This window comes from Malus domestica, chromosome 13 (genome assembly GCF_042453785.1).
Source record: "Malus domestica chromosome 13, GDT2T_hap1".
Taxonomy (NCBI): domain Eukaryota; kingdom Viridiplantae; phylum Streptophyta; class Magnoliopsida; order Rosales; family Rosaceae; genus Malus; species Malus domestica.
In genome coordinates this window covers 19658394-19682642 of record NC_091673.1, presented here as the reverse complement: position 1 = coordinate 19682642, position 24249 = coordinate 19658394, and the positions used below count along the sequence as shown (strand labels likewise).

The following is a 24249-nucleotide window of genomic DNA, read 5'->3' as shown; positions in this document are numbered from 1 at the left end:
CACAAAATCGGAGGTCTTGGAACAACGTAAATCCGACCGTGAATCTGCAAGTAATGTAAATAACACAAGATGTATCGTGGTTCACCCTAAAGTTTGGACTACGTCCACATTGATTATGTATTTATCTAAGAGGTGAGGGAGAGAACCTCTGAATATGAGAGGGGATATGAGAGCGGTAAGAATGCTCCAGAAATGGCCTCCTCTAATTGTGAGGGTGAGGGGTCCTTTTATAGAATAAGGACTCCTCACTTATTACATATTTTCCCCTTCCTTTATCACATATTTACATTTAAGTCCCCTGAGTATTTGTACGAGATCTAAATACGAGGCCCTAAATATGGTATAAAAACCCACCTTAGGGTTTCTGGCAGGTTCGAGCTAAATTGGGGCTTTTCTCGACCAAATTGGAATTGACCACAGGTATAAAACTTGCTCTACTTATTGAGATCTTCATTTCTGTGAAATTTGAGAATTTTTAGAAATAGTTGATTTTTCCGGCAAGTATAGGCAACCGACCGCCGTGTGCAATGGCGTGTGGGTTAAGGCACCCCCTGACCTTCCTAGGCTAAATTTGATACCCCAATTCTATATGTGAAGTTCGATTGATGAAATCTCATCGTTTGAACATAGTTTTGATAGAGACCACCACTTGATCCTTATATGAATCAATGATCTGACTGTTGGAATCGTCACCAAACCTTAATAAATTATAGTACGTAATATTTGAGAACAGTAGGAACTTACAGATCGAGAATCCGACATACGGATCTTTCCGAATTAGAATTGTAAGTTCGTAAAATAAAACTTCGGCTGCCACTTAATTTTAGCAATTGGCGGAGATTTGACGGTTGGATTGTTCCAAAACTTTAAAATATTGTTCTAGAAGCTTATTGAAACTCTTAGGAAGTTACGGATCGAAAATCCGAGGTGCGGATCTTCCGAATCGAGTTAAGTAGGGTTGTGGACCCTACCGTCAACCTTTGACCGATGATTGACTTTTGGTGAATGGGTTTCAAATCATTCTAGAACGTCCTTGGGGATGTGTTTTATGTAAGTTACGTGTTCTATCGATAAGAATTCTGAGACGTGATTTGATAATTGTTCCAGGCGCTGATCGTTCGAGACGTCTCAATATTTATGCTAGGGAGTTGTAGTGCGGACTCCAGGTCAGTGGGTCTTTTCTTTGATATATTATATGTATAAACTTTATAGTTTCCACAAATTCTTTTGATTGAATTATGCATTTCATGTTATGATTAAGAAACGTTGCATTGTTGTTCAAGACGTCTGGATTTACTGTTAGCATGCATTTGATTTCATACTTATACGTAGTATGATTTTCTGAAAACTATACATGTTTTACGGCGAGGGGTTATAACGTTTTCAAAGGTTTTTATTAAAACTTTATTTTCAAGCCCACTCACCCTTGTTTTTCGCCCCTCCAGGTTTTAGCTGTCGAACGTTTGTATCGAAGAGGATTCTTGGTGAATCTCAGTATAGGTGGCTACCTCTGAGGGTATAATCCTTATCCACTCTACTGCACTTTACTTATGTTCTGACGTCACGTGTAAAATGGTTTCATTCCTACTTACTAGTGCATTGTTATATTTATGCACTTTTAGGTTTAAATTTATTCACATTTTCCACATCACTACACTTTATGGCTTCGTCACCTTCCAGGTGTCGGGCAGCACACCTCGATTCGAAGTCCTAGTGGACATACCGGGTCGGGGTGTGTCATATAGTATGTCAAAAGTTTATTTGATGGCTGATATGGCAAATTGAATACAAGTGCTAAATTCTCTTTTTTTTCTAATGGATGTGTTAAATATTTATTTTATTATTTTATTGGACCTAGAGTTACATTAACTATTAAAAATATCAAAATTAGTTTTAGTTTTTATTCTATTGGTTGTTAATGGGACCCATGCATTAAAAATTAAATAAAATATATTTGACTCCTTCTTTGTTTGTTATAAAAAAATGCAGCTAGAAAGTAAGGAGTCAAATGACTCACATGCCACATCATATATGGCATGAAGCCTTTAAGGGAAGGGATCCCCATTTTTCCAAAAAAAATGGGGACACCCTCTTAACCGTTAGATTTAGCATTAATGAAATTCTGTGATTGAGATTCTGTGGCATATGATTTAATCTCAACCATAGAATTTCATTAAAGTCATATCTAATAGTCAAGAGGGTGTCCCCAATTTATTATTATTATTTTTTTTTTGAAAAATGGGGATCCATTTCCTTAAAGGGTATGTATATGGTATATCCATTGGAGAACACTTAAATGTCTTTTAATTCTATTTGGTATATTTGACATCTCCTTTGGATATGGTCTTAAAGTCTAGATGTCATTGTTAATAAAAAAGGTAATGCTAAAAAGACTAAATTTATAGAAAAAATTAGCAAAAAAATGATGTGTCACTAATAGATTTGAGCACATTTATCAATGCTTAAGTAATAAATCAATAATCAACTTTTATGTCATTTAGTTTTTAATATTTTGTTTATATATTTAGTCTCTCTAGTATTACCCTAATATAGAAAAAGGGTAACTTCATCAATCATGGATTGAGAAGTTGTGGAAAATGTGGGCGTTAACAATGTTATTTACACTCGGACACGGGAGTTTGTAAAGTTATGAGAAAAATACATGAACCTCTCTTTGGACTATGACATGGTCAACAAGATACAGGAACTTGCTCCGTTTTCCTAATATCAATTTGATATGTATAAACCCACTACAAAAAAGAAAGAACAAGAAAAATTACGAGCAAAGACTCGAGAAAATATTCAACCGACTCTTGGCCGGACTAGTGGTACTTTTTATCTCAATATTCGATCGTTTTATTTCTCTTTTCCTACAGACACATATTGCATGATGCTAGACACTTGTTTAGATATATTTTTTTCTCGAGTTGATTTAGATACGCCCAAGTGGAAATAGCATTTCAAAAACTTGGAGGTCGAACAACAAGAAACTAGCTAGTAGTTTAATAATAATATTGCTTTGCTACTTGTTATACTTTTGGTTCTTATGTTCTGTATGAGTCACCATTTTATCCAGTGTATGTATGCCTGTGCTAACAAAATTTGTGTCCTTATTTGACTTCTTGTTCAAGCATTGTCTTGTATATAATCATATTGCCGACATGAGTATTAGTTAGTGGTGAGTATTTGAAATCGAAATAGCCTTTTGATAAACGTCCATTCATCTTTTTAATACTCTTGTATTGATATTATTGTGTTGATTGTTAGAACTATGTTTTCTTTTTCTTTGGATACAATTGTTAGAAGTTCTAACTTAGAACTATGTTGTTGTAAGCTTTTTATTTTATTTTATATTTTTACTAGAACAATTTAATTTTAGTTTTACTGTATATCCTTTTTTAACACACAATATATAACTGAATTACTGCAAAATGGAATACACACACACACACACACACACACACACACACACACACACACACACATATTAAATTTACATACATTAGAACAACGAGTTTTTATTTTGGTGTAAAAAAAAGTCCAGCTACGTATCGTTTTCATCACAATCATTATTGTTACACATAAACTTTGAACAAATAAGAACCTGCTAAGGAGGATTATATATCAACAAAGTCTCTGAAATATAAATATTAATGCAGCTACATCATTTTCGTCATCATCAATTTCTTCATCAACCTTCTTTCTCTTTTTTATGCTTTTGCACACCCCCCCCCCCCCATATTGAAATTTCTGTTCAGACTAGAATTTGTTAACGGTCAAATACAAGATAAAAAAAAAATTTAACATTTCTCACCGCCAATTAAAATTTCCTCCTAAACTCCAAAGAGAGGAAATAGTAGAACTCAAAATTCTGGTAATTCTGGTGTTCCCCCATGACCGGTTCTAACGAAAATATCATACCAAAATTCCATGCCATCATCCAAGTTTAGACCAAAAGTAAAACCCAATTCCTCCGAATCGTTGGCGGTGATCGGAAACTCGGATATTGTTTCATCATTTTCGGCCCTTGGAAATAGTAATGGGGTGCTGGAATTGTTAGCTGAGAGTGCCTCTGACCAGAAGCTGTCATCGATTTCAGGGAAGGTTTCCCATGGCTCCATGTTTTCACCTTTGACGATGATCGTGTCCTGATCGCTGCTCAATGCACCTGAGACTTCTGTGACTGAGGAGGAAACATCACTAGAAGATGGCTGTGGATAATTCATATTTTTAGGTTGATCAGCAGACTGGCTTGTGACATTGAAAGTACAATTACTACTACTTGCTGGTGAGGTTATTGTAGTATGGTCTTTGAGTCTTTTTTTCAAGTGGGTGTGCCATACATTTTTTATTTCGTTATCGGTGCGTCCTGGTAATCTTGCTGCAATTGCTGACCACCTGAAAACGAAAGAAATGAATTAAATTAAGCATTTGCAAGATGGTTTAACTATTGTTAAGCAAGTACGTATAAAATTAGAAAAATACCTATGGTAAACATATTTTGATATTTGGTTTGGAGAATGATCATTGTTAGACATATTAATTATATGTCGATGACACACCGTTAACATAATAACAATACAACGATAATATAATGACGACATAATAAACAGTAATTATTTAGCAATAAAATGTCAAAATATGTTTATTGTAACTAATTGCCTTAAAATTTTAAGCTTAAATTTGAATTTTGACTGCAACGTATGAGTTGTGCCTGCATAGCAATTAAAGACAAAAAACTACAACACGTATTATTTATCAAATGCATGGTTGGTTGTGATTTACAATTAAATTACAAGTCTATTGTGGTGACTTCCGAAAGAGAATCTTTTGATCAGCTCCCACTTGCAATTCTTTGACAGAAAATCAGTGTCTTTGAATTGTGTGTTCGAGAAACGATCCTGGTTATTTTATTTTTTGTTTATAAGGGAGGCTGAAGAGAGGAGGAATTTGTGCTTCCACCTTAGAACTGGAGTACATGTGTAAATGCTTTTCTTTGTTGCAACAACAAGCCTTGTTGAGTATGTTGTTGATAGTTGGCAGCGGGGTAAACAGGCTAGATAAATATATATATATATATATATATATAGGTCAATGGTAAAACATGCATGTTTTGAAAATATAGCTTACAAATTAAAAGTTGGTGCTTTGATATATGTACCTGTTACCCAGCATATCATGCAACTTAATGATAGCTTCCTCTTCTTCTCTTGTAAAGTTTCCTCTCTTGGTATCCGGCCTCAAATAGTTTATCCACCGGAGTCTGCAACTCTTCCCACATCTCAACAAACCTATTTCAAGAAAAAAAAAACAAGTGAGAAAGATGAGTACAAAGCTCAAAGCAAGTAGCAATTGGAATTTAGCAGGTATTAAGAATTTTGCAGTTGTTATTAATTCAACATGAAACATGCATAAATTTTATGTAACTTTTTATACCATCGATATTCTACACTAAATTCATCTATAACTTCAATGAGCGGAATTCAAAGTTGGGTGCAAAGAGGAGAACATACTTTCATAGGTAACTTAGCTCAGGTTTGCAAATGGTATGTAATTGTATAACGTTGTATATAGAACTGTAAATTTGTCATCATGCAATGCAAAGATGATTATCTTGGTTAAAGAGCCGAGTTTTGTGGCCTATAAATCTTGGGAGAAAAAACCCAGATGAGGTAACTTGTAATTACCAGCTTGCTTTGGAAGGGCACGCCAATTTCCATGACCATATTTTTGGATGAAGGATGTAAGAATTTGATCTTCTTCAGAAGTCCATGGCCCCTTCTTCAGTCCCATCTTCTCACAGCAAGGAGCTCTCCCCATCTCTCTCTTTCTCTCTCTCTCTCTCTCTCTCTGAATAATACAGTATTACTTTGAGTTTGAGAGCTCAATATTTCTGAGGCCTTGGCCTGGTTATTTATCTTAAGATCCACAGTACACAAAAGGATGTTTGAATGGACCAAGAAAAATAAATTAAAAAGACTAGAAAGTTCCACGAAGTGAGATGTATTTCAGTGTAGGAAACACGGGTTAGACCAAGTGTCATAATACAATTGGTTGAATTTATTTATTTTTATTTCTAACCAATTGTAATATTACACTTGATGTATAGAATGGTGTTCCTAGCACATTAAAAAAAATTCTCCTAGGCAGAGCTAAAAATCTATCAATCAAAATAGGGTAGTGGCATCTACATACACATTTTTACTTCTCAATTTTTCGTCATCGGATCAAATGAATTAAAGAAAGCTAATGAGAATAAATTAACAAAATTGTGGAACGTAAAACGAATGTGTGAATATATAATACTATCCTTAAAATAATAACTTAATTACTAGTTAGCAATTTGTTGTTATGATTACAATTTAGAGTTGCAGATTAAATATGTTGATTAAATTTGCAAATCAAATGATGTGTCACTAATAAGAAATAAACATATTATTCAACACTTAGATGATAATTCAATCATTAATTTTTATATAATTTAATTTACAAAATTTTACCTACAAATTTAATTTTTCTAACATTACCAATAAAATACGGCCGAGGACGTGTAGCAGACAAAAAATGTTGGCAATGATCTCGTAAAATAATGAGTTAACAAGGGAAACTAGTAGTGTGACGTTGGACAGTTGAAGCAGCCAAAGTAATTTGGCATAGACAGCAACCTTTTCTCGTAGATTTGTTCAACAGTAAAATGGAGAAATATTCCTTGAACTATGATTTAATTATAACTTTAGTCATGGACTACAAATTTATTAAATGCTGTTCTCCAAATTTGTCAAATTGTGTAACGTTAGTCCCTTTGTGCTAACTCAGTCAGATATTTCGTTTGTCTGCTGATATGGTGAATCTGGCCTCCAGATTTTGTTAACAGTGTAGGCTCTAACCACCACTTCTCCACCTCGACAGCCGCCGCTAACCCAACCACCATGTTCACACCCAAGCTTCCACCCCAACTAATCACAACCACCACCTCTCGCTCTCGCTCTCTCACCTCTCCTAATCCAACATCCCATCGCCCAATGCCCAATCCGTTTCCCACCTTTCCTCTCATCAGGGAAAGATTTTTTAGTGTGATTAGAACACGGGATGGTATATCACGTGTTACTATACAAATAGTGAGTTATATGTGTTAAAAAACTAATAACTTGAAAAAAAAAATTCCACCACTTATATAAAAATATGTGGTGTACCATCTGTATTCTAGTCACAATAAAAAAAAAATTCCCTATCAGGGTTGTCTCTTGACATTTGGAGGGTCCTCTGCGTATTTCATATAAAAGGTCATTCTTACTTAAAACTTTCAGACAATATATTTGTACATAATTCAACGATCAATCTTCAAACTTTATTGAAACCAACATCTCACTTTTACTAATTGAATAATCTCCAATTGTCATGAAATTACGATTTAGGGTTCGTCCATGAAAAAATAGAGCATGACTGAAAGAGAGATACAAAATACACTTGTGTTTGTGAAAGAAAGTAATACACAAGTTTTTATTGCTGGAGAAAAGTGAAAAATAAATATATTATGTATAGATTCCAATTAATCAATTGCAATATAGATAAAATTATATAACGATGATTTCTCTTTTCAATAAAATTCATTTTTAGTAGAAAATTTATACTCATATGGAATATATAGGAGGATCAAACTTTCAGGGCGCCTCAAAAATTTCAGACTCTGTGCCACTGCGCCTTTTGCTCCTATGCCCCTTTTACCAAAAGCTTCCAAGTTTCCAACATAAAAGCATAATCAGAAGGGCATAATCTACCGTTTATTGGAAATCTCCTTCACCCTCTCCATGTCACTTACATTTTGGAGCTTTATGGCCCTAAGTTGTTTGACTGAGATCATCGGCCTCCGTTTTGAGTCGGTTGTAGGTTTTCAAAGCGGGAAAATGAGAGGGGTAAGGGTTCGAGTGAAGGGAAGGGGCGTGGAGAGGGGAGGAGGGTAACGGGGTGTAGCCCGGCTTTTGGGATGTTGGATTTGGGGGACGAGATAAATAGAGGGAGGTGGTGGCCGGCTATGAGGCTTGTGGTCACTACTAGGGAAAATTGCTTTGGCGTTGGTAACACTCCGTCGCAACAGAGTAATGCTAGGGAGACCAAAATTTTAAATCAAATTTGCAAATCAAATGATGTGTTACCAATAGGAAATAAGCCAATTAATCAATGCTTAAGTAATAGTCCAATCACCAACAATCATATCATTTTGTTTATGAATTTGGTCTCCCTAACATTATCCGTCGCAACAAAATGAATATATGTCATCCATGTCATTGCAAAAGCATTATGCGGCGGCATGGCGACATGCAGTGAGTCGTCGAAATACTAGGCGACGCCAACGCCATCGCAAAAATATGGTCATCTTGTGCTAATTTATGTTCAACTTTCTGTTAAGTTTATGGCCATGGAGTTATGACCGCAGATGAGTTTTTATTAAAAAGAATAATTGCTAAATATATTTCTTTCCCTTAAAATTAACATCAATTGCATTTAGGGTTATTTTATGTAAAATCATAAAAAAAAATCACAATATTAACAATATTTATGTTAATTATAAATAGGTCAATCATGTATTGTAATACTTAAATGCATTTAAAATAAACAAAAATTATCAAATCCATCACTATAGTTGGCACCCACTTCTACTAACACTTCATTTCTCATAGTTTTTGTATTTTGGAATAAGTCAATAGGGATCAAATGTTGCTTGTCTGTTTCCTTATTCTATTTTTACATTTAGATTTAGACACAATGCTGCAATGTCCATTTACTAGTTTTGTTTTTTCCATCGCTCACATGCCTCCTACATGTTCCTTTTTAGATTTGGATTCAAACCCTGCCGTTTCCTAGTTTTGTTTTTTATTTTTGGATTCAAACATTGCAGTGTCCATTTCCTAGTTCAGTTTTTTCCATCACTCACACGTCTACTGCGTTTCAAACAGTGTAATGCAGTGTCAGTTTCTGAGCTTTTTTTTTACATTTTGATTCAGACACTACAATACAATGTTTGTTTCCTAGTTTCGTTCTTTTTAGCTGAGCAGACTCCATAGTGTAATTGAATGGCGAGAGAGAGAAAGAGAGAGAGAGAGACAGTGATAGAATATGCATGTTGAAAATATTTATAGCATTCAGATCCTCTTCGGATCAGTTTAATGGGGATTGAAATCCAATGGGCAAAACCTCTTCCCCTTCCTCTCTTCCCCCTCATCTCTTCTTTCTCCCTCGCCCCAACACACCCCACTGTGGTTAACAAGCGCTAAATTCAATTGCAGGTCATTTTTGCTATCTTTTACTGTTTTAGCTTTTTATTTGTCGTCTCTTTCTTCTTCCACATATTTGAGATTTCTTTGTCTACTGTAACTTTGTTTCTCTCTCTATAATTGTTCCTTAGTTATGAAAAAGATCTCTGCAACCAAAACACACCAATTTGCACAACCTCTCTATTTGTTCCTTCGTTAACATCGGTTGAAATGTTAGGGTTGAAGGACCTACAATTGAGAGATGTGGTGGTGCGAGGGCTGATTTTGGGAGGGTAAGGTGAGGGACCTGCAATTGAGGGTTGTGGATTGGGTCAATTATGGTGGTGTTGGGGCTGATTTTGAGGTGGGGATGAATTTGATCTGGAATTTGGGGCTCTGGTGGTTCAAGGTTGAGAGCTTTGAAGTGAGGAAAAAGAGAATAGGTGAGGGGAAGAGAGGAAATGAGTAGAGATTTTGGCTGTTGGATTTGTATCGATGGGTGATATCCATCGGATCCTCCACACCTCACAAAACCGATTAGGATAAGATCTAAATCCCTACTTATAATAGCTTAATGCCTATATGACATTCTTAGAGAGAGAGAGAGAGAGAGAGAGAGAGAGAGAGAGAGAGAAGGATAGAAGAGTCAAATTCTAACTATTTATAATAACTTAAAGAAGTAAGTTGTAGCAATGGTCCCTGAACTTTAATCAAATTGGAGCAATGGTCTCTCAACTAAAAATCCATTACCATTGGTCCCTCAACTTATCAAAATGTGTAGGTATAGTCCTTTTCATCAAATTCTTCAAAATTTTGTCAAAATAAGTTATGTTGGATTAACCATTTATATAATTAGGGTCCCTCAACTCATCAAAGTGTGTAATTATGGTCCTTTTCATCAACTACGTCAAAATTTTTGTCAAAACGAGTTATGTTGGAAGGATAATTACTACAATTAGGTTAAAGTTAAGCGACAATTTCTCCAGTTGAATTAAATTTGAGGGACCAATGATAATTGATTTTTAGTTGAGGGACCACAGCTGCACGTTTTGATGAGTTGAGGGACCAATGGTAATGAATTTTTAGTTGAATGATCATTACTTCAATTGAGTTAAAGTTAAGACCATAGCTACAATTTACACTAACTTAAAGCCTGTGTGGCATTCATCATTGACCTTGCCTAATTAATAACAATATATCATTAATTAAGTCCAAAACAAAAATATGTCATTGATATATGGCTTAATAGTAAAAAATTTATTGACTTTTGGTTAAATTACCTTTATATATAGAACATTTTGTTATATTTATTTCATAAAAAAAATTAAAAAAAAAGTTATAGATATCATTATTATCGGTAAATAGTTGTTTAGATATCATGCTCATTGATTGATTTGTTTGAATGTTTTGAAGATGCAAATCATATGATTCAATACATTCGAAAAAAGAAAAACATATAATAATTAAGGAATTCTCAATTTAATTTCATATTTACTATCATGGACAAAATAGTCATAAAATTTAAAAACAAATGCAAAAAATAGTTTTAATTTAAAGCTACATAAATATTTGGTTAAACTAAATCAAATGACCTCATTTTTTGTGGGACAATTTTTAGAATTTCATATGAACTTGTGCAAATTTTTAATTTGTCATATGAAACTTTTAGGGTGTCATATTAATTTTTCGAAATTATTAATTTGGCATCTTACCCTAACTCTGCTAAGTTTTTCATCCAAAATAAATTTGTGTTCAGGGTTATTTTGGGCTTTTGACCTTTTTTTTTCATAATTTATATCTTAATTATTTTTATACAAAAATATATGTACACTAAAGGTGGGGAAATAAATTGGCTTTAAACTTTTGACGTCATTTTCACAAGTTTTCTACCTTTCTTTAGTACGAACCTAGAATGTCACATCCCGGGCCCGTTCCACCACCGTAGCACGATATTGTCCGTTTTGGGCTTACCATTCCCTCACAGTTTTGTTTTTGGGAACTCACGAGCAACTTCCCAGTGGGTAACCCATCCTGGGAATGCTCTGGCCTCCTTCTCACTTAACTTTGGAGTTCCTACGGAACCCAAAACCAGTGAGCTCCCAAAAGGTCTCGTGCTAGGTAAGGATGAGAATATACATTTAAGGATCACTCCCCTGGGCGATGTGAGATGTTACAATCCACCCCCCTTAGGGGCCCGACGTCCTCGTTGGCACACTTCCGGCCAGAGATTGGCTCTGATACCATTTGTCACATCCCGACCCGGGTCCACCAATTCCCAGGCTCGTTCCACCATCGTAGCACGATATTGTCCACTTTGGGCTTACCATTCCCTCACGGTTTTGTTTTTGGAAACTCACGAGCAACTTCCCAGTGGGTCACCTATCCTAGGAGTGCTCTGGCCTCCTTCTCACTTAACTTCGGAGTTCCTACGGAACCCAAAGCCAATGAGCTCCCAAAAGGCGTCGTGCTAGGTAAGGATGGGAATATACATTTAAGGATCACTCACCCTGGGAATATACATTTAAGGATCACTCCCCTGGGCGATGTGGGATGTCATAATGCACCCCCCCCTTAGGGGCCCGACGTCCTCGTCGACACACTTCCGGCCAGGGATTGGCTCTAATACCATTTGTCACATCCCGGGCCCGATCCACCACCGTAGCACGATATTGTCCGCTTTGGACTTACCATTCCCTCACGGTTTTGTTTTTGGGAACTCACGAGCAACTTCCCAGTGGGTCACCCATCCTGGGAGTGCTCTGGCCTCCTTCTCGCTTAACTTCAGAGTTCCTACGGAACCCGAAGCCAGTGAGCTCCCAAAAAGCCTCGTGCTAGGTAGGGATGAGAATATACATTTAAGGACCACTCCCCTGGACGATGTGGGATGTCACATAGAAAGTTTGGCTAGTAAAAAAATATATCCATGTTCATTTCAAAAATTTATGGTGAACTATTAAAAAAATAAATTAAGTTCACTAACATGAAGTTTAACTAATTACAAGTTTTTAGAATTCAATAGGGCCAATAATTTCCATTAATAGATTAGAAAAAAAAACAAGTGTTAAAATGTCTAAAATAATCTTGAAATGTCCAAAATAATATTGAAGGGGATCGAGTAGGAGTTAAAATGTCTGAAACAATCTCGAAAACAAGTGCTAAGCACATGGTTTATTTTGGATGGGAAACTTAACGGAATGAGATGACAAATTAATGATTTCGGAAATTGATATGGTATGTCGCTTAAAATTTTAGTTCATATGACAAATTAAAAATTGAGTATAAATTCATATGACACTTCAAAAATTTTATTTTTGAAATATTAATTTAACTTTAAAAACAAACAAACAATGGTGGTAAATTAGGGAAGGTCACTCAATACTATGGTCTAATGGTATTCCTCTTCGCTTAGAAGTGAGAGGTCTTAGGTTCAAATCTCGTAGATGGCGAATTCGATACCAATTTAGGCTGCCTATTGTGTGACTTAGTTGAACTCCCTCTCCTCCTAGTGTAAAAATATCGATGTACTAAAAAAAATAAAAATTGGGGAAGCCATAATAACCTTCGTGTAATCACTTGAGCGCCTGTTGACCTGCTCGGGTTTTATGTAAGATTTTACGTTTGATGCATGTACTACTCTTGAGATAATCTTCAGGTGGTATACATTGCACTCCTATGTCCCATTTTTGCACTCTGTTCCTAACGAAATGGTAATCAATTTCCAAGTTCTTAATCCTGAAATGTTGAATTGGATTGGAGCTTAAAGCAATAGCGGGCTGATTGTCACAGTGAATAATAGGAGGGGAAGGCAACACTTCATGAAATCCTTCAAAATAAGCCTTATCCAAGCAATATCTACAACTGTAATTCATGAAAGCTCATCCTATCTCTATCGTCGACATTACTGCTTTAGTCTTGTTCTATTATTTGTATAATGGGGTTAGGTCTCATTTTTATTGGAAAATTAATATAAATGTGGTACACAAAATATAATAAAGGTAGTAGTTTTGAACTAATTATATCTCTTCTCTTATTATCCTTTTTGTTTGTAAGCACTACTGGTAAGTCTTCTCCTTTTGCACTTGTCATGCAATAGCTGTTTCTGAAATGCAAAGAACACTTTCTTAAATCACGTGACGCACATAAATTAAAGTATCCAATTCCCACTTCACTATTTAATTTTTTAAAATAAAACAAAACTTCAAATCTTTTTCCAAGAGGGTATCTAGCGTTTTATAACATTTATTTTGATATAATTATATGTTTACATTCAGGGATGAGGGATTTAGGCAAAGTCATACAATGTGTCGGTTATAATTAGTATTGAACTCACTATTCACGAACATTGAACTTAAAATCACTTACTTTTAATAATCATGGTCAATTAGAGAGTAAGTGACAGATATTAGTTTATTATTGGTGACACGTGTCTTATATTGACTTAGTTTGTTAGAGGCGGTCATGCCGTTGCTTACAAGTCAAACATTCAGGCTTTATTATGCAGTCTTATTTATTATTTTAACTTTTCTTAATTTTGATAGTAAATTATTATTAGCATTCTAAAATTCTCATTATACACTTCAAATTTTCTATATTTAGAAAAAAAAATACACTTGTGAGGAGTGTAGAATGAGATTTTTGAAGTGCTAATAACACTTCCCTTTTGTTGTTACAAATTTAATATGTGTTAAATATTTATTAGAATTACAGAGAAATCACACCTATTTTGTCTGCAAGAGATTTGATCTCGAAAATTAGTCTCTCGTTTCTCTTACAATTTCTGATTTCCTTTTCGTTTTGGTTAATCATTTTTCTTCCTAAAACTCTATGATTGTGGTTCTGTGATTAACTTAGTAAAGATAAAATATCACTAAGTGACAGAATGATCACGCTAAATGCGAGAAAAATAATATTGTTGACTTGACTATTTTTTTAAAATGATTTACGATCAATTTATTTGATTTTTATCTCATAGACTTGTATATACGAAAATGAGACTGCGGTCCAATGTCTACAAATATATGTTTTTTTAATTCCTTGGCTTTTATTGGTTCGATTTCATTATCATTGAGTAATACAAGTAGAGTTTTAGTCCAGTTCATACTTTTAATGTTGCCCTAGTAATCCCACTTTCTTCGATTTCTTTGATTTCTTTCTGTTGATAAAACACTAACTTCATTTCATATTAGTTAGTCATCGTTACCCTGTCACTTAGCTCATGGGTATCTTTTACACAAATTTGTCGTTCTTGGGCCAGATGTTGTTGTATTTGCATGTCATTTAGTTGAAGTTTCCCCATACTTTCCGAGCAATCCAGCTCATCACGGAGACCGTAATTTTGTGTACACTAATAGAGATCTTAATTTGTACTATAGTTAGCACTCGTTTGAAAATATTTTTAAAATAATTGAAAGCGTTTTTTGTAAAAGTATTTTTATGTTCCAAAAGCACTTACAAACAAATCCTGAGTAAAATACAAAACATGTATATTACGTGAAAAATATGTAACTTTACAAAAAAAAGAAAAAAAAACTTTAAAAAGTTCAATCATTTTTTAAATCTTAACATTTTTATTTAAAATATTTGTTAACTTTTATTTCATCATTAATATGCTAAAAATACGTAATAATATATACTATGAAAAATGTTTGAAATTAATGTATTAAATGTGAAAGTATCTATATATTATACGCATAGTGTATATTGGAGCTTTAAAAAGGCTTATTATATTAACACCCCACAAATTGTTGAATAAATCTCACATACTTAATGTAGACATTGAAATTTTGTTGAAATAAATGTTAGCCATCGCATTAAAATTACATTTGTAAACATTGAAATTTTAGTGAAATAAATGTTGACCATTGCATTAAAACTACAACATACACCCAAATTCACCTACAACAATCCATCCAAATTCACCTACAACATACACCCAAACTCACCTACAACAATCCACCCAAATTCACCTACAACAATCCATCCAAATTCACCTACAACCTCCACCCAAATTCACCTACAACATACACCCAAATTCACCTACAACAATCCATCCAAATTCACCTACAACCTCCACCCAAATTCACCTACAACAATCCACCAATTCACCTACAACATCCACCAAAACAAATGGATGGTGGTGGTTCATTCCCAAAGCCTATAAATAGGCTCCTCCATCAAAGAATCAAGGGAGGATTTTTACATACACTTTCTCTACTCCCAAATTGGAAGAGAAGTCACACCACACCAAAGCCTTGAAGCCTCGAAACTTGGAAGCTCTCAAGCAAATCCCGAAGGATCAAGAAAGCCCTCTTCGTTCTTCGTGAAATCCTCCTTCAAGATCAAGCCCCAACGCCCCTTGAAGAACTTCCACCCATTCAAGATCAAGCCCCGACGGCCCTTGAAGAAGGTGTTCATCACTCATCAACTGTTCGTCCAAGATCAAGCCTCGACGGCCCCTGGATCAGCAACACTACATCTACACGTTTCAAAGATAGAATCAGAGGCCAAATTCGTAGAAGAGATTGTAACCCCTAAATCATTAATACAAATATTATTTTGTACACGTGTTCTTGTCTCATTCGTTTCAGGAATTTTCCGTGTTTACACTTAATACACCCACATTTACTTTTTCAATTAAAAATTATCTTTATACACCCCACATACCTCTCCATAATACCCTCACACCCCCACATTCTCAAAACACACATACCTCTCCATAATACCCTCACACCCCCACATTCTCAAAACACACATTATATTTCTATATACACCCCAATTTCTTCAAATTTTATAATATTCATTTTTAATTTTGATGGATTGAATCTAGATACCCTGCTGTTCCCAGGCTAATTACTTCTATGATTGACTTGTTTTTCATTTTCAACTTGAGAGCATATTATCATTAACCGATTTGGACGCTAACACTTATCTTAATTTTTTTTTATCTTTGTGCGGATTGGAAAATCTTATGTCACTTCCAAACTCAAGAATTATCCAAACTCAAAATCTTATGTAACTTTTCCATAACAAAAGAAATAAAAAATAAAAAAGAATTATTGAAAGTTTCAGGCTGTTGGCATTGCAATTCACAGAGTTGGTTCAAAGGCATAAGTTCTGAAGTTTTTCGACATAGTAAATGCCGGGATGTGATAAAATGTGTGGTTGGAGAGAAAATAATTTCTTGCAATCACAGTGATCAATAGCATTGGCATATTCATAGACATTTTGTTAGGGTTTTCTCAATCAATGTGTTTGTAATTTCATTAGTTAGGATTTTGTTCAACAATGGAGGGTGTGAATGTTTTGATAATTGAAGAAGATAAATAATATGTTAAAAGTGATGTGGGATGTATTTGGAAATTTCTTTTTTTTTTTTTTAAAACTTAGTAAGGTCGAAATTGTCATTGCATAGTAGAATAAATAAGTAATTTAATATTGATTTTTTTGTGGGGTGCATTCAACAATATGTGGGGTGCTAATAAAAAAAGCCTTTAAAAATTGTGTGATTTAACGAAATTATTAAAACATGTGGGAATAACAAAACAATTTTTTTAAAATATGTAACTTTGGGTATTATACGCTTATTATTCATAAGTTTACTACGATTTGCACCATATGTTTGTATTATTTGTACGAGATTTTACTAATTATATAAATTGTAACATCCCACATCGTTCAGGGAAGTGGATCATATAAGCCTTATATGTATATTCCTATCTCTACCTAGCACGAGGCCTTTTGGGAGCTCACTGGCTTCAGGTTCCATCGGAACTTCGAAGTTAAGCGAGTTCGCGCGAGAGCAATCCTATGATGGGTGATCCACTGGAAAGTTATCGTGTCAGTTCACAGAAACAAAACCGTGAGGGCGTGGTCGAGGCTCAAAGCAGACAATATCGTGCTACGGTGGAGCCAAGTCCAAGATATGGTGAGGGCCTGGGCCGGGATGTGACAATTTGGTATCAGAGCCAATCCCTGACCGGAAGTGTGCCGACGAGGACGTTAGGCTTCTAAGGGGGGGTGGATTGTAACATCCCACATCGCCCAGGGGAGTGGATCATGTAAGCCTTATATTTATATTCTTATCTCTACCTAGCATGAGGCATTTTGGGAGCTGACTAGCTTCGGGTTCCATCGGAACTTCGAAGTTAAGCGAGTTCGCACGAGATCAATCCCATGATGGGTGACCTACTGGAAAGTTCTCGTGTGAGTTCCCAAAAACAAAATCGTGATGACGTGGTCGGGGCTCAAAGTGGATAATATCGTGTTACGGTAGAGCCGAACCCGGAATGTGGTGGGAGCCCGGACCAGGATGTGACATAAATTAAGTACGTCATATACTTAATAATTACATGAATTCATTCATTTCAAAAGGTAGTTAACTATTCATCATAAGGAAAAGAAAAAAAAAAACACCTTCGTGTACCTTAGGTAATTAGATAATTTGCACAAAGACAAATTTTATATTCATAATTTCGACAAAAAAAATTTATATTCATAACTAACAGACATCCCACCATGGTCATGTTAATACGTATGTATACAGTTTTGGATGGAATTTGATTTCTCCCCTTTGTATCACACGAACTTCCACCTTGCTGATTGACATAGCAAAAGTTAAAGCTTGCCTCGTCATATACAGGAGGTAATATAGGAGGCAGTTTCTCTGCCCTCTCACTTCCCGTGCTCTCTTTTTTGTATGGTCACAGTTAAGCTATGTTAATATTTTATATTATTATTCATTTTTGTCTTATTATCTCTATAAAAATATATATAAATGTTGACGTAACTTAACCGTGGGTCCGTGACCATACAAAACAGGAGGGCACGGAAGGGCATAGGAAGTGAGAGGGTAGAGAATCTACCTCTGGTAATATACTCTAGTGAGCAGGTGTTTGGGCCCAAAATAATAGTTTGGGCCGAGTATAGAATCATTCTCGGCCCGGAAGGACTTGCGACAAGAATACCATGGATCATTTAGTACGTGGGCCTCCAAACCTAGGTCGGCTAGGTCATAACGCAAGAAGTCGAGTCCTAGTGCAATGAGGAGTCTCGGCAAGACCCGGAAGCGAATCCGGCTCGGTTAAGGACTAGGTTCACAATCCTAGTGAAAGTAGGAATGGTCGAGTTTGTGCTGATCAGGAGAAGAAGACCTAGTCCGAGTAGGTTTTTAACTCGACCTTGGGGGGAGCCGTTGCTATAAATAGAAGAGGCTGCGCATCATTCAGGCCCCCTGCAAATCAATACAAAACTGCCCTGCGCAAACTCAACAACTTGAGATTTTTCTTTCTTTTTCGCTGACACATCTTCTGTTGGCATCAACAGCACTGTGAAAGCAACCGGTGATATCTTAAGTCGGCATAGATAGCTCTGTCACCATAGAATCAGTCGATCTCGCAGTATCTTCCGTTGGCATCAACAGCACTGCGGCGAGAACGGTTAATTACCTATCCAAGTCTCGGTCAAGGAGGATTTCCGGATCCTTATTGATTGAGGTCATCTCATTAGCCTTCTCGGCGAAGTAAGGTGTTACGGTATATCGAGCTCGGCGCTTTGCTTGCCGAGTTATTTTATGATTGGATATTCCCAAATGGGATTTAGAGTTCGGCATTCGGACGGCCGAACCACGTTCATCATTAAAACTTATATTTGCTTTGAGTATTTGTGCCCTTACACTCTGGTGTCGATTCGACGTGAGTTTACTATGACGAATAACATCACTGTGACTGAATCCGACGACGACGACTCGTGAACTTCATAAGAATAGTAACCTTGTCTTCAGGTTCGAGAGCCCAAGAGGTCGACACGTGTTCCTTTTTCGGCCGTAATCGCAAGACGCAGAAGTCAGCCGCGCGCCCAACGCAACATCAACAAAATTTACTCCTCGGTCGAGCTCGGCCGACGAGTTGGCACGCCTCGCATTCACCGAATGACGTGGTTAGCTTATAGATTACTCGGCCTGCACGCCATGTAGGCTTGGTAGTTTCTAGGGCAAACATTTTTGCACGCCCAGTGGGACCCAGTGCTAAACTACGAAGTTCATGCCAATTGAAACACGATCGGTAAAAAAGAAAACAGCTATGGGAAAGTCGACAGCCGATCTACCAAATTAGAACGCAGGACACCATGTGCCACAAGCGCAGAATCCCATCAGCGCCGTGACACCTGAGTCCACGAGCGCAACTCGCCGAGAGAGGGAAGTTAATCTCGGTGGTCAGGTTCGCAGTCTTGAAATTCCCGACAGGAATACTTACGTTCTCAATGAAAGAGTAATAGAAGATTGGATGAAGATGGTGGCGAAGGATCTGATCCACCCACAAGGTCGTTTCTTCGAAAACGGCTTGACGAGCAATCTCGGACAGTTGAACAGACATTGAGTCGAGGAATCGATAAGCTTCATGACGTGATACGTAATTCCAGTGAAGCACAAACCAGATTACTCGAAATACTGGTTAGTAAGGTCAGCGATGGTAGAATTTTCGATCTTGCCCAGCATTTGCCGCCAAGGAATAATCTATTATCAAGTGCACCGGCCGAGCCAATTCCTGCTCGGCTCAGGCCACTTCAATTGGAAAGAGGAGGAGGGTCGAATAGTAGGTCAGACGGATCCGACCAGAGAGCGGAAGTAACGCCCGTCGATATGACCGAAGTTCAACGGATGATCGATTCGGCCATGAAGAAAGGGCCGAAGTTCCCTAAGTTTATACACCCGTATCCAGCTTACGTGGAACAGGTCGAATACCCTAGAGGTTTCAAGATCCCGGATTTTAGCCTTTTTGCCGAAGAATCATCCTTATCCTCGTTAGAACATGTAGCTCGCTTCACCGCACAGTGCGGAGACGTTAATAGTGACTTTCACAAGCTGCGACTTTTCAATTTTTCGTTGACCGGCTCAGCGTTCGCTTGGTATATTAACCTCCCACCGAACTCCGTCCAGAGTTGGGAGGAGTTGGTCGAGAAATTTCATGAGCAGTTTTATCGGTCGGGAATGGAAATGTCAATATCCTCACTAGCAAGGATGGCTCAGGCGTCCGACGAGTCACCAATGGATTATCTTACTAGATTCAAATCAGCTAGGAATTGGTGCCGAGTGCCTCTCCCCGAAGTTGAATTCGTCAGACTTGCTCTGAACGGTCTTGACGTCGATTACAAAAAGAAATTCTTGGGGGTAAACTTTCGGGATATGTACGAATTAGCCCAGCATGTCGAGCAGTATGATTATTTGCTCTGCGAGGAAAATATTTCGAAAGCTCCATCTCGGGGGACGATTTACAAGAATCCTACTGTCAGTTATGCATCAACCGAGGATGAATGCATTAGTGTGGATGCAGCTGAGATAGTGATAGATAAGCCATACGTCTGCAAGGCACTGACTCAAGTTGATTATAAGGAAGTCAAAACCCGCTCGGCTACTGAAGGAGCACTGAAACCGTCGAAAGTTTATACTTTTGATATTACAAAAGCCAATGCAATTTTTGATCAACTCTTATCAGCAAGGATCATCAAACTTCGGCCTGGGCACAACATTCCCAAGGCCGAAAAGCTTAAAGGGAAGATATATTGCAAATACCACAATTCAAGCAAACACACGACAAACAATTGTGTCGTGTTTCGAGACAACGTCCAAAGCTGGATTGATAATGGCAAACTGAAATTTCCAGAGAAGAAGATGAGTGTTGATACTGACCTGTTCCCCATGGCAACAGTAAATATGGTCGATGCGTGCCTACCTAAAGACAAAGGGAAAGGGAAGGCCGAAGATGTTACGACGCAACGCTTTCGGAATCAGAGTTCTCGGCCACGTTTCATTGCTGATTTTCGTTCAAACAAACCGCCTACAGCTTTAACGGGACCCGCTATTGTCAAACCTATGATAGATTATACCACCGATGAAGACAGTGGGACAACGGTTTTGTGCAGTAAATGTAGAGCAAAGGTCGGCAGTGAGTCAGAGGAGAAACCCTCTTCGCTTATAACGGAACGACCTACGGCCGCAACCCAGCAGAAGGTTGCCGACGTAGGCCAACATCAAGGGGTTTTTTATAGGCTCGGTCCCAAAGTGAGGATGGAAGAGGCACCCTCAGTCAGGCGGCGTCTTGATTTTAATGCTTCATTTTACGACGAGGACTACTTTAAACGTAATTATAGCAGTTCGGAGTCATCGCGGAGCCAAAAAACTTTCAAACCTCCCAAACCTAGCGATCAACGTTGGTATACATATCATTCTTCGAAAGGCGTTTACACCGCACTGTCCAAATCCCAGAAACACCGGCACCAAAGGATAGATTGCATGGCCCGCCGACAAGCGGCCCAAGAAACTTCAGCTCCTCAATGGTGGCCGAAGGACACAATTGTTACTGATGATGAACGACCACCTCCAGCTATTATGACAGAGTTGGTTCAAGGGAAACGGCTGGTCAACTGAGATATCGAAACCACGTTCGAAAGGCTGATAAACGGATCAAACTTCTTCTTCGACCGGGGGAGATGAAGGCACGCCTCGAGCATTTCAGGCAAGAGGCCGAAAGCAAATTACCCCCGCCGGCCATACAAGAACCTTTGATTAAAATTCGACGGAATTTGCACCCACCGTTCCTCGGGGAGGCTTTGGAGTACATGCGAGAATTCCATAAGAAACATTCGGCCAATGATCTGTATGGCTTGCCGAAGGCATGTCAGGATACAATTGATCTAGTCCTGATTTGTCCTGATGCCGAGCGAATCATTCAGAAGACCTCAGACCCAGGATTGAAAGCAAGATTCCACCACATACGAGAAGCTCGTGTCCTTGGATTTGAAGTCGACCCATACACTGATATCGATGCAGCCTTCTCAATGGAGGACCTTCAGTATTTACGATATCACTTCGAAGTATTTTCGGCTGTTTCTCTCTTCGGCCTTACGACCGATGAAATAGCACGTGTTGCGCGATTGGATGCTTATCTCGACACCAGGGATGCCCGGATACACTACCAGAAGCAGGCTCGGATCTTGACCCCAAGCACACTGTCGACCTCAACCTCACTTGAGGCAATCACGCAGAACCAACAAGCTGCCGAAGCAACAACACATGATCAAACCCTTGAAGAAGGAGTAGAAGAGTCTCTTTGTCCAACTCTGACAACAACGGAAGTTGTAGTCGCCGACCAGACGAGAGATGAGGTTGAGGAGGATCCTAACCTGATGGGCCCATCCGTCTTGGATAACATGGAAATCAATATGGTCCATGTGTTACCCGCTGCTTTTCAATCCAGCACAGCTCAGCCAAATTTCCTCGATGGTGATGTAGTCGCCGAGGAAGCCGGCCATGTTGATTTCGTATCCGTTGCTGAAGTTAACTCTACAACAAAAGATGACAATATCAAAGCAGCTTTGGCCGAATTATTTCCTCGTTCACCATCGGCCAACCTCCATCATTTAAAGCCATTGTATGTGACGGCCCATATCGAGGGATATCCAGTTTCTAAAGTTTTTGTCGACTGTGGAGCTACCATCAATATCATGCCTATGAACATCATGAAGGCCTTACGTCGCTCTAATGACGAACTTATTCCGTCAGGGATCACAATGAGTAGTTTCGTCGGCGACAAATCCCAAACCAAAGGTGTCCTTCCACTAACAGTGAATATTGCTGGTCGCATTCACATGACTGCCTTTTTTGTGGTCGATTCTAAAACCGAGTATAATGCACTACTCAGTCGAGATTGGATTCACCAAACCAGCTGTATTCCTTCCTCATTATATCAAGTGCTCGTTTTTTGGGACGGCAAATCGATCACTGTTCACCCGGCCGATAGCCAACCCTTCGAAACCAACATGATCCAAGCACGGTACTATGATGACCACGTCGGCTACATTACTTTGCAAGGCTTTAATGATGAAGGACGGTCGACTCGGATTTCTGTTCAGAAAGCTATCGAGGTTGGCGCCGAGACTGTCCACCAGGATTCGACGAGACTCGGATTAGCCAACTTTCTCCCCGAAGCCGATGTTTGACACCGATCGGGAGGAACGTAGGGCCGCGGTTTCATCTACTATGGAACGACTGCTGGCCCATTGGTATACTATATCTCAACAACCAAATTCGGGCGTTAACCTCGTCAAGTTCCTTACCGAAGGAAATAATGGTCCTGTCTTATCCCTTGACAAAGTTCGAGTCGCCCCGGCCGAGCTCGAAGATCATCAGCCCCAAGTTAAGGACCCCCTGGAAGAGATTAATGTTAGGACGGCCGACGACCCACGGCCTTTGTTTATTAGTGCATTACTTCCTCAACAAATGAAGGACGAACTTCGTGCCTTGCTTACAGAGTTCAAGGATTGTTTTGCTTGGAGCTACCATGAAATGCCCGGTTTAGATCGCACTCTTGTCAAGCATGAATTACGTATTAAGCCCGGATGTAAACCTTTTCGGCAACCACCTCGTCGATTCTCGACCGAAGTGCAACTCGGCATCAAGGACGAACTGGTTTGACTTTTGAAAGTCGGGTTCATTCGGACAGCTCGATATGTGGAATGGTTGGCGAATATCGTTCTTGTCTTAAAGAAGAATGGTGCACTGCGCATCTGCATCGATTTCAGAAATCTGAATCTGGCAACTCCCAAAGATGAGTATACAATGCCGATTTCAGATCTATTAATCGATGTCGCGGCGAATCATGCGATCTTATCCTTTATGGATGGACATGCCGGGTACAACCAAATTTTCATTGCCGAAGCCGATGTGCACAAAACTGCTTTCCGCTGCTCGGGGGCACTCGGCATTTACGAATGGGTTGTTATGCCATTCAGCCTCAAAAATGCCGGCGCCACATACCAACGGGCAATGAACACCATATTTCATGACTTAATTGGAACCATCGTCGAAGTCTATATTGACGATGTTGTAATTAAATCCAAACAACGGCGGACTCATGTGGATGATCTCCGACAGGCTTTCCTTCATATGCGCCAACACAATCTCAAAATGAATCCTGCCAAATGTGCATTCGGTGTGTCAGCCGGT

The 24249-nt window shown here is 38.1% G+C and overlaps 1 protein-coding gene across 1 annotated transcript; it reads right to left on the bottom strand.

The window, feature by feature from the left end:
• Positions 1 to 3487: 3487 nt before the first annotated feature.
• Positions 3488 to 5898, bottom strand: LOC103414724 (transcription factor MYB30-like). Its single transcript, XM_008353090.4, has 3 exons — positions 5688 to 5898; positions 5162 to 5291; positions 3488 to 4398 (listed from the first exon to the last, which is right to left on the bottom strand). The coding sequence occupies exons 1-3, from the start codon at positions 5818 to 5820 to the stop codon at positions 3864 to 3866; spliced, it is 798 nt and encodes a 265-aa protein (XP_008351312.3). The 5' UTR covers positions 5821 to 5898; the 3' UTR covers positions 3488 to 3863.
• Positions 5899 to 24249: the final 18351 nt, after the last annotated feature.

Bases quoted from the DNA above. Each gene is read 5' to 3' on its own strand.
- LOC103414724 (XM_008353090.4), bottom strand. From the start codon at position 5,820: ATGGGGAGAGCTCCTTGCTGTGAGAAGATGGGACTGAAGAAGGGGCCA. The intron at 5,292-5,687 runs GTAATTACAAGT...TTCTTGAAATAG, and splicing joins TGCCCTTCCAAAGCAAGCTG to GTTTGTTGAGATGTGGGAAG. The intron at 4,399-5,161 runs GTACATATATCA...TTTCGTTTTCAG, and splicing joins CATGATATGCTGGGTAACAG to GTGGTCAGCAATTGCAGCAA.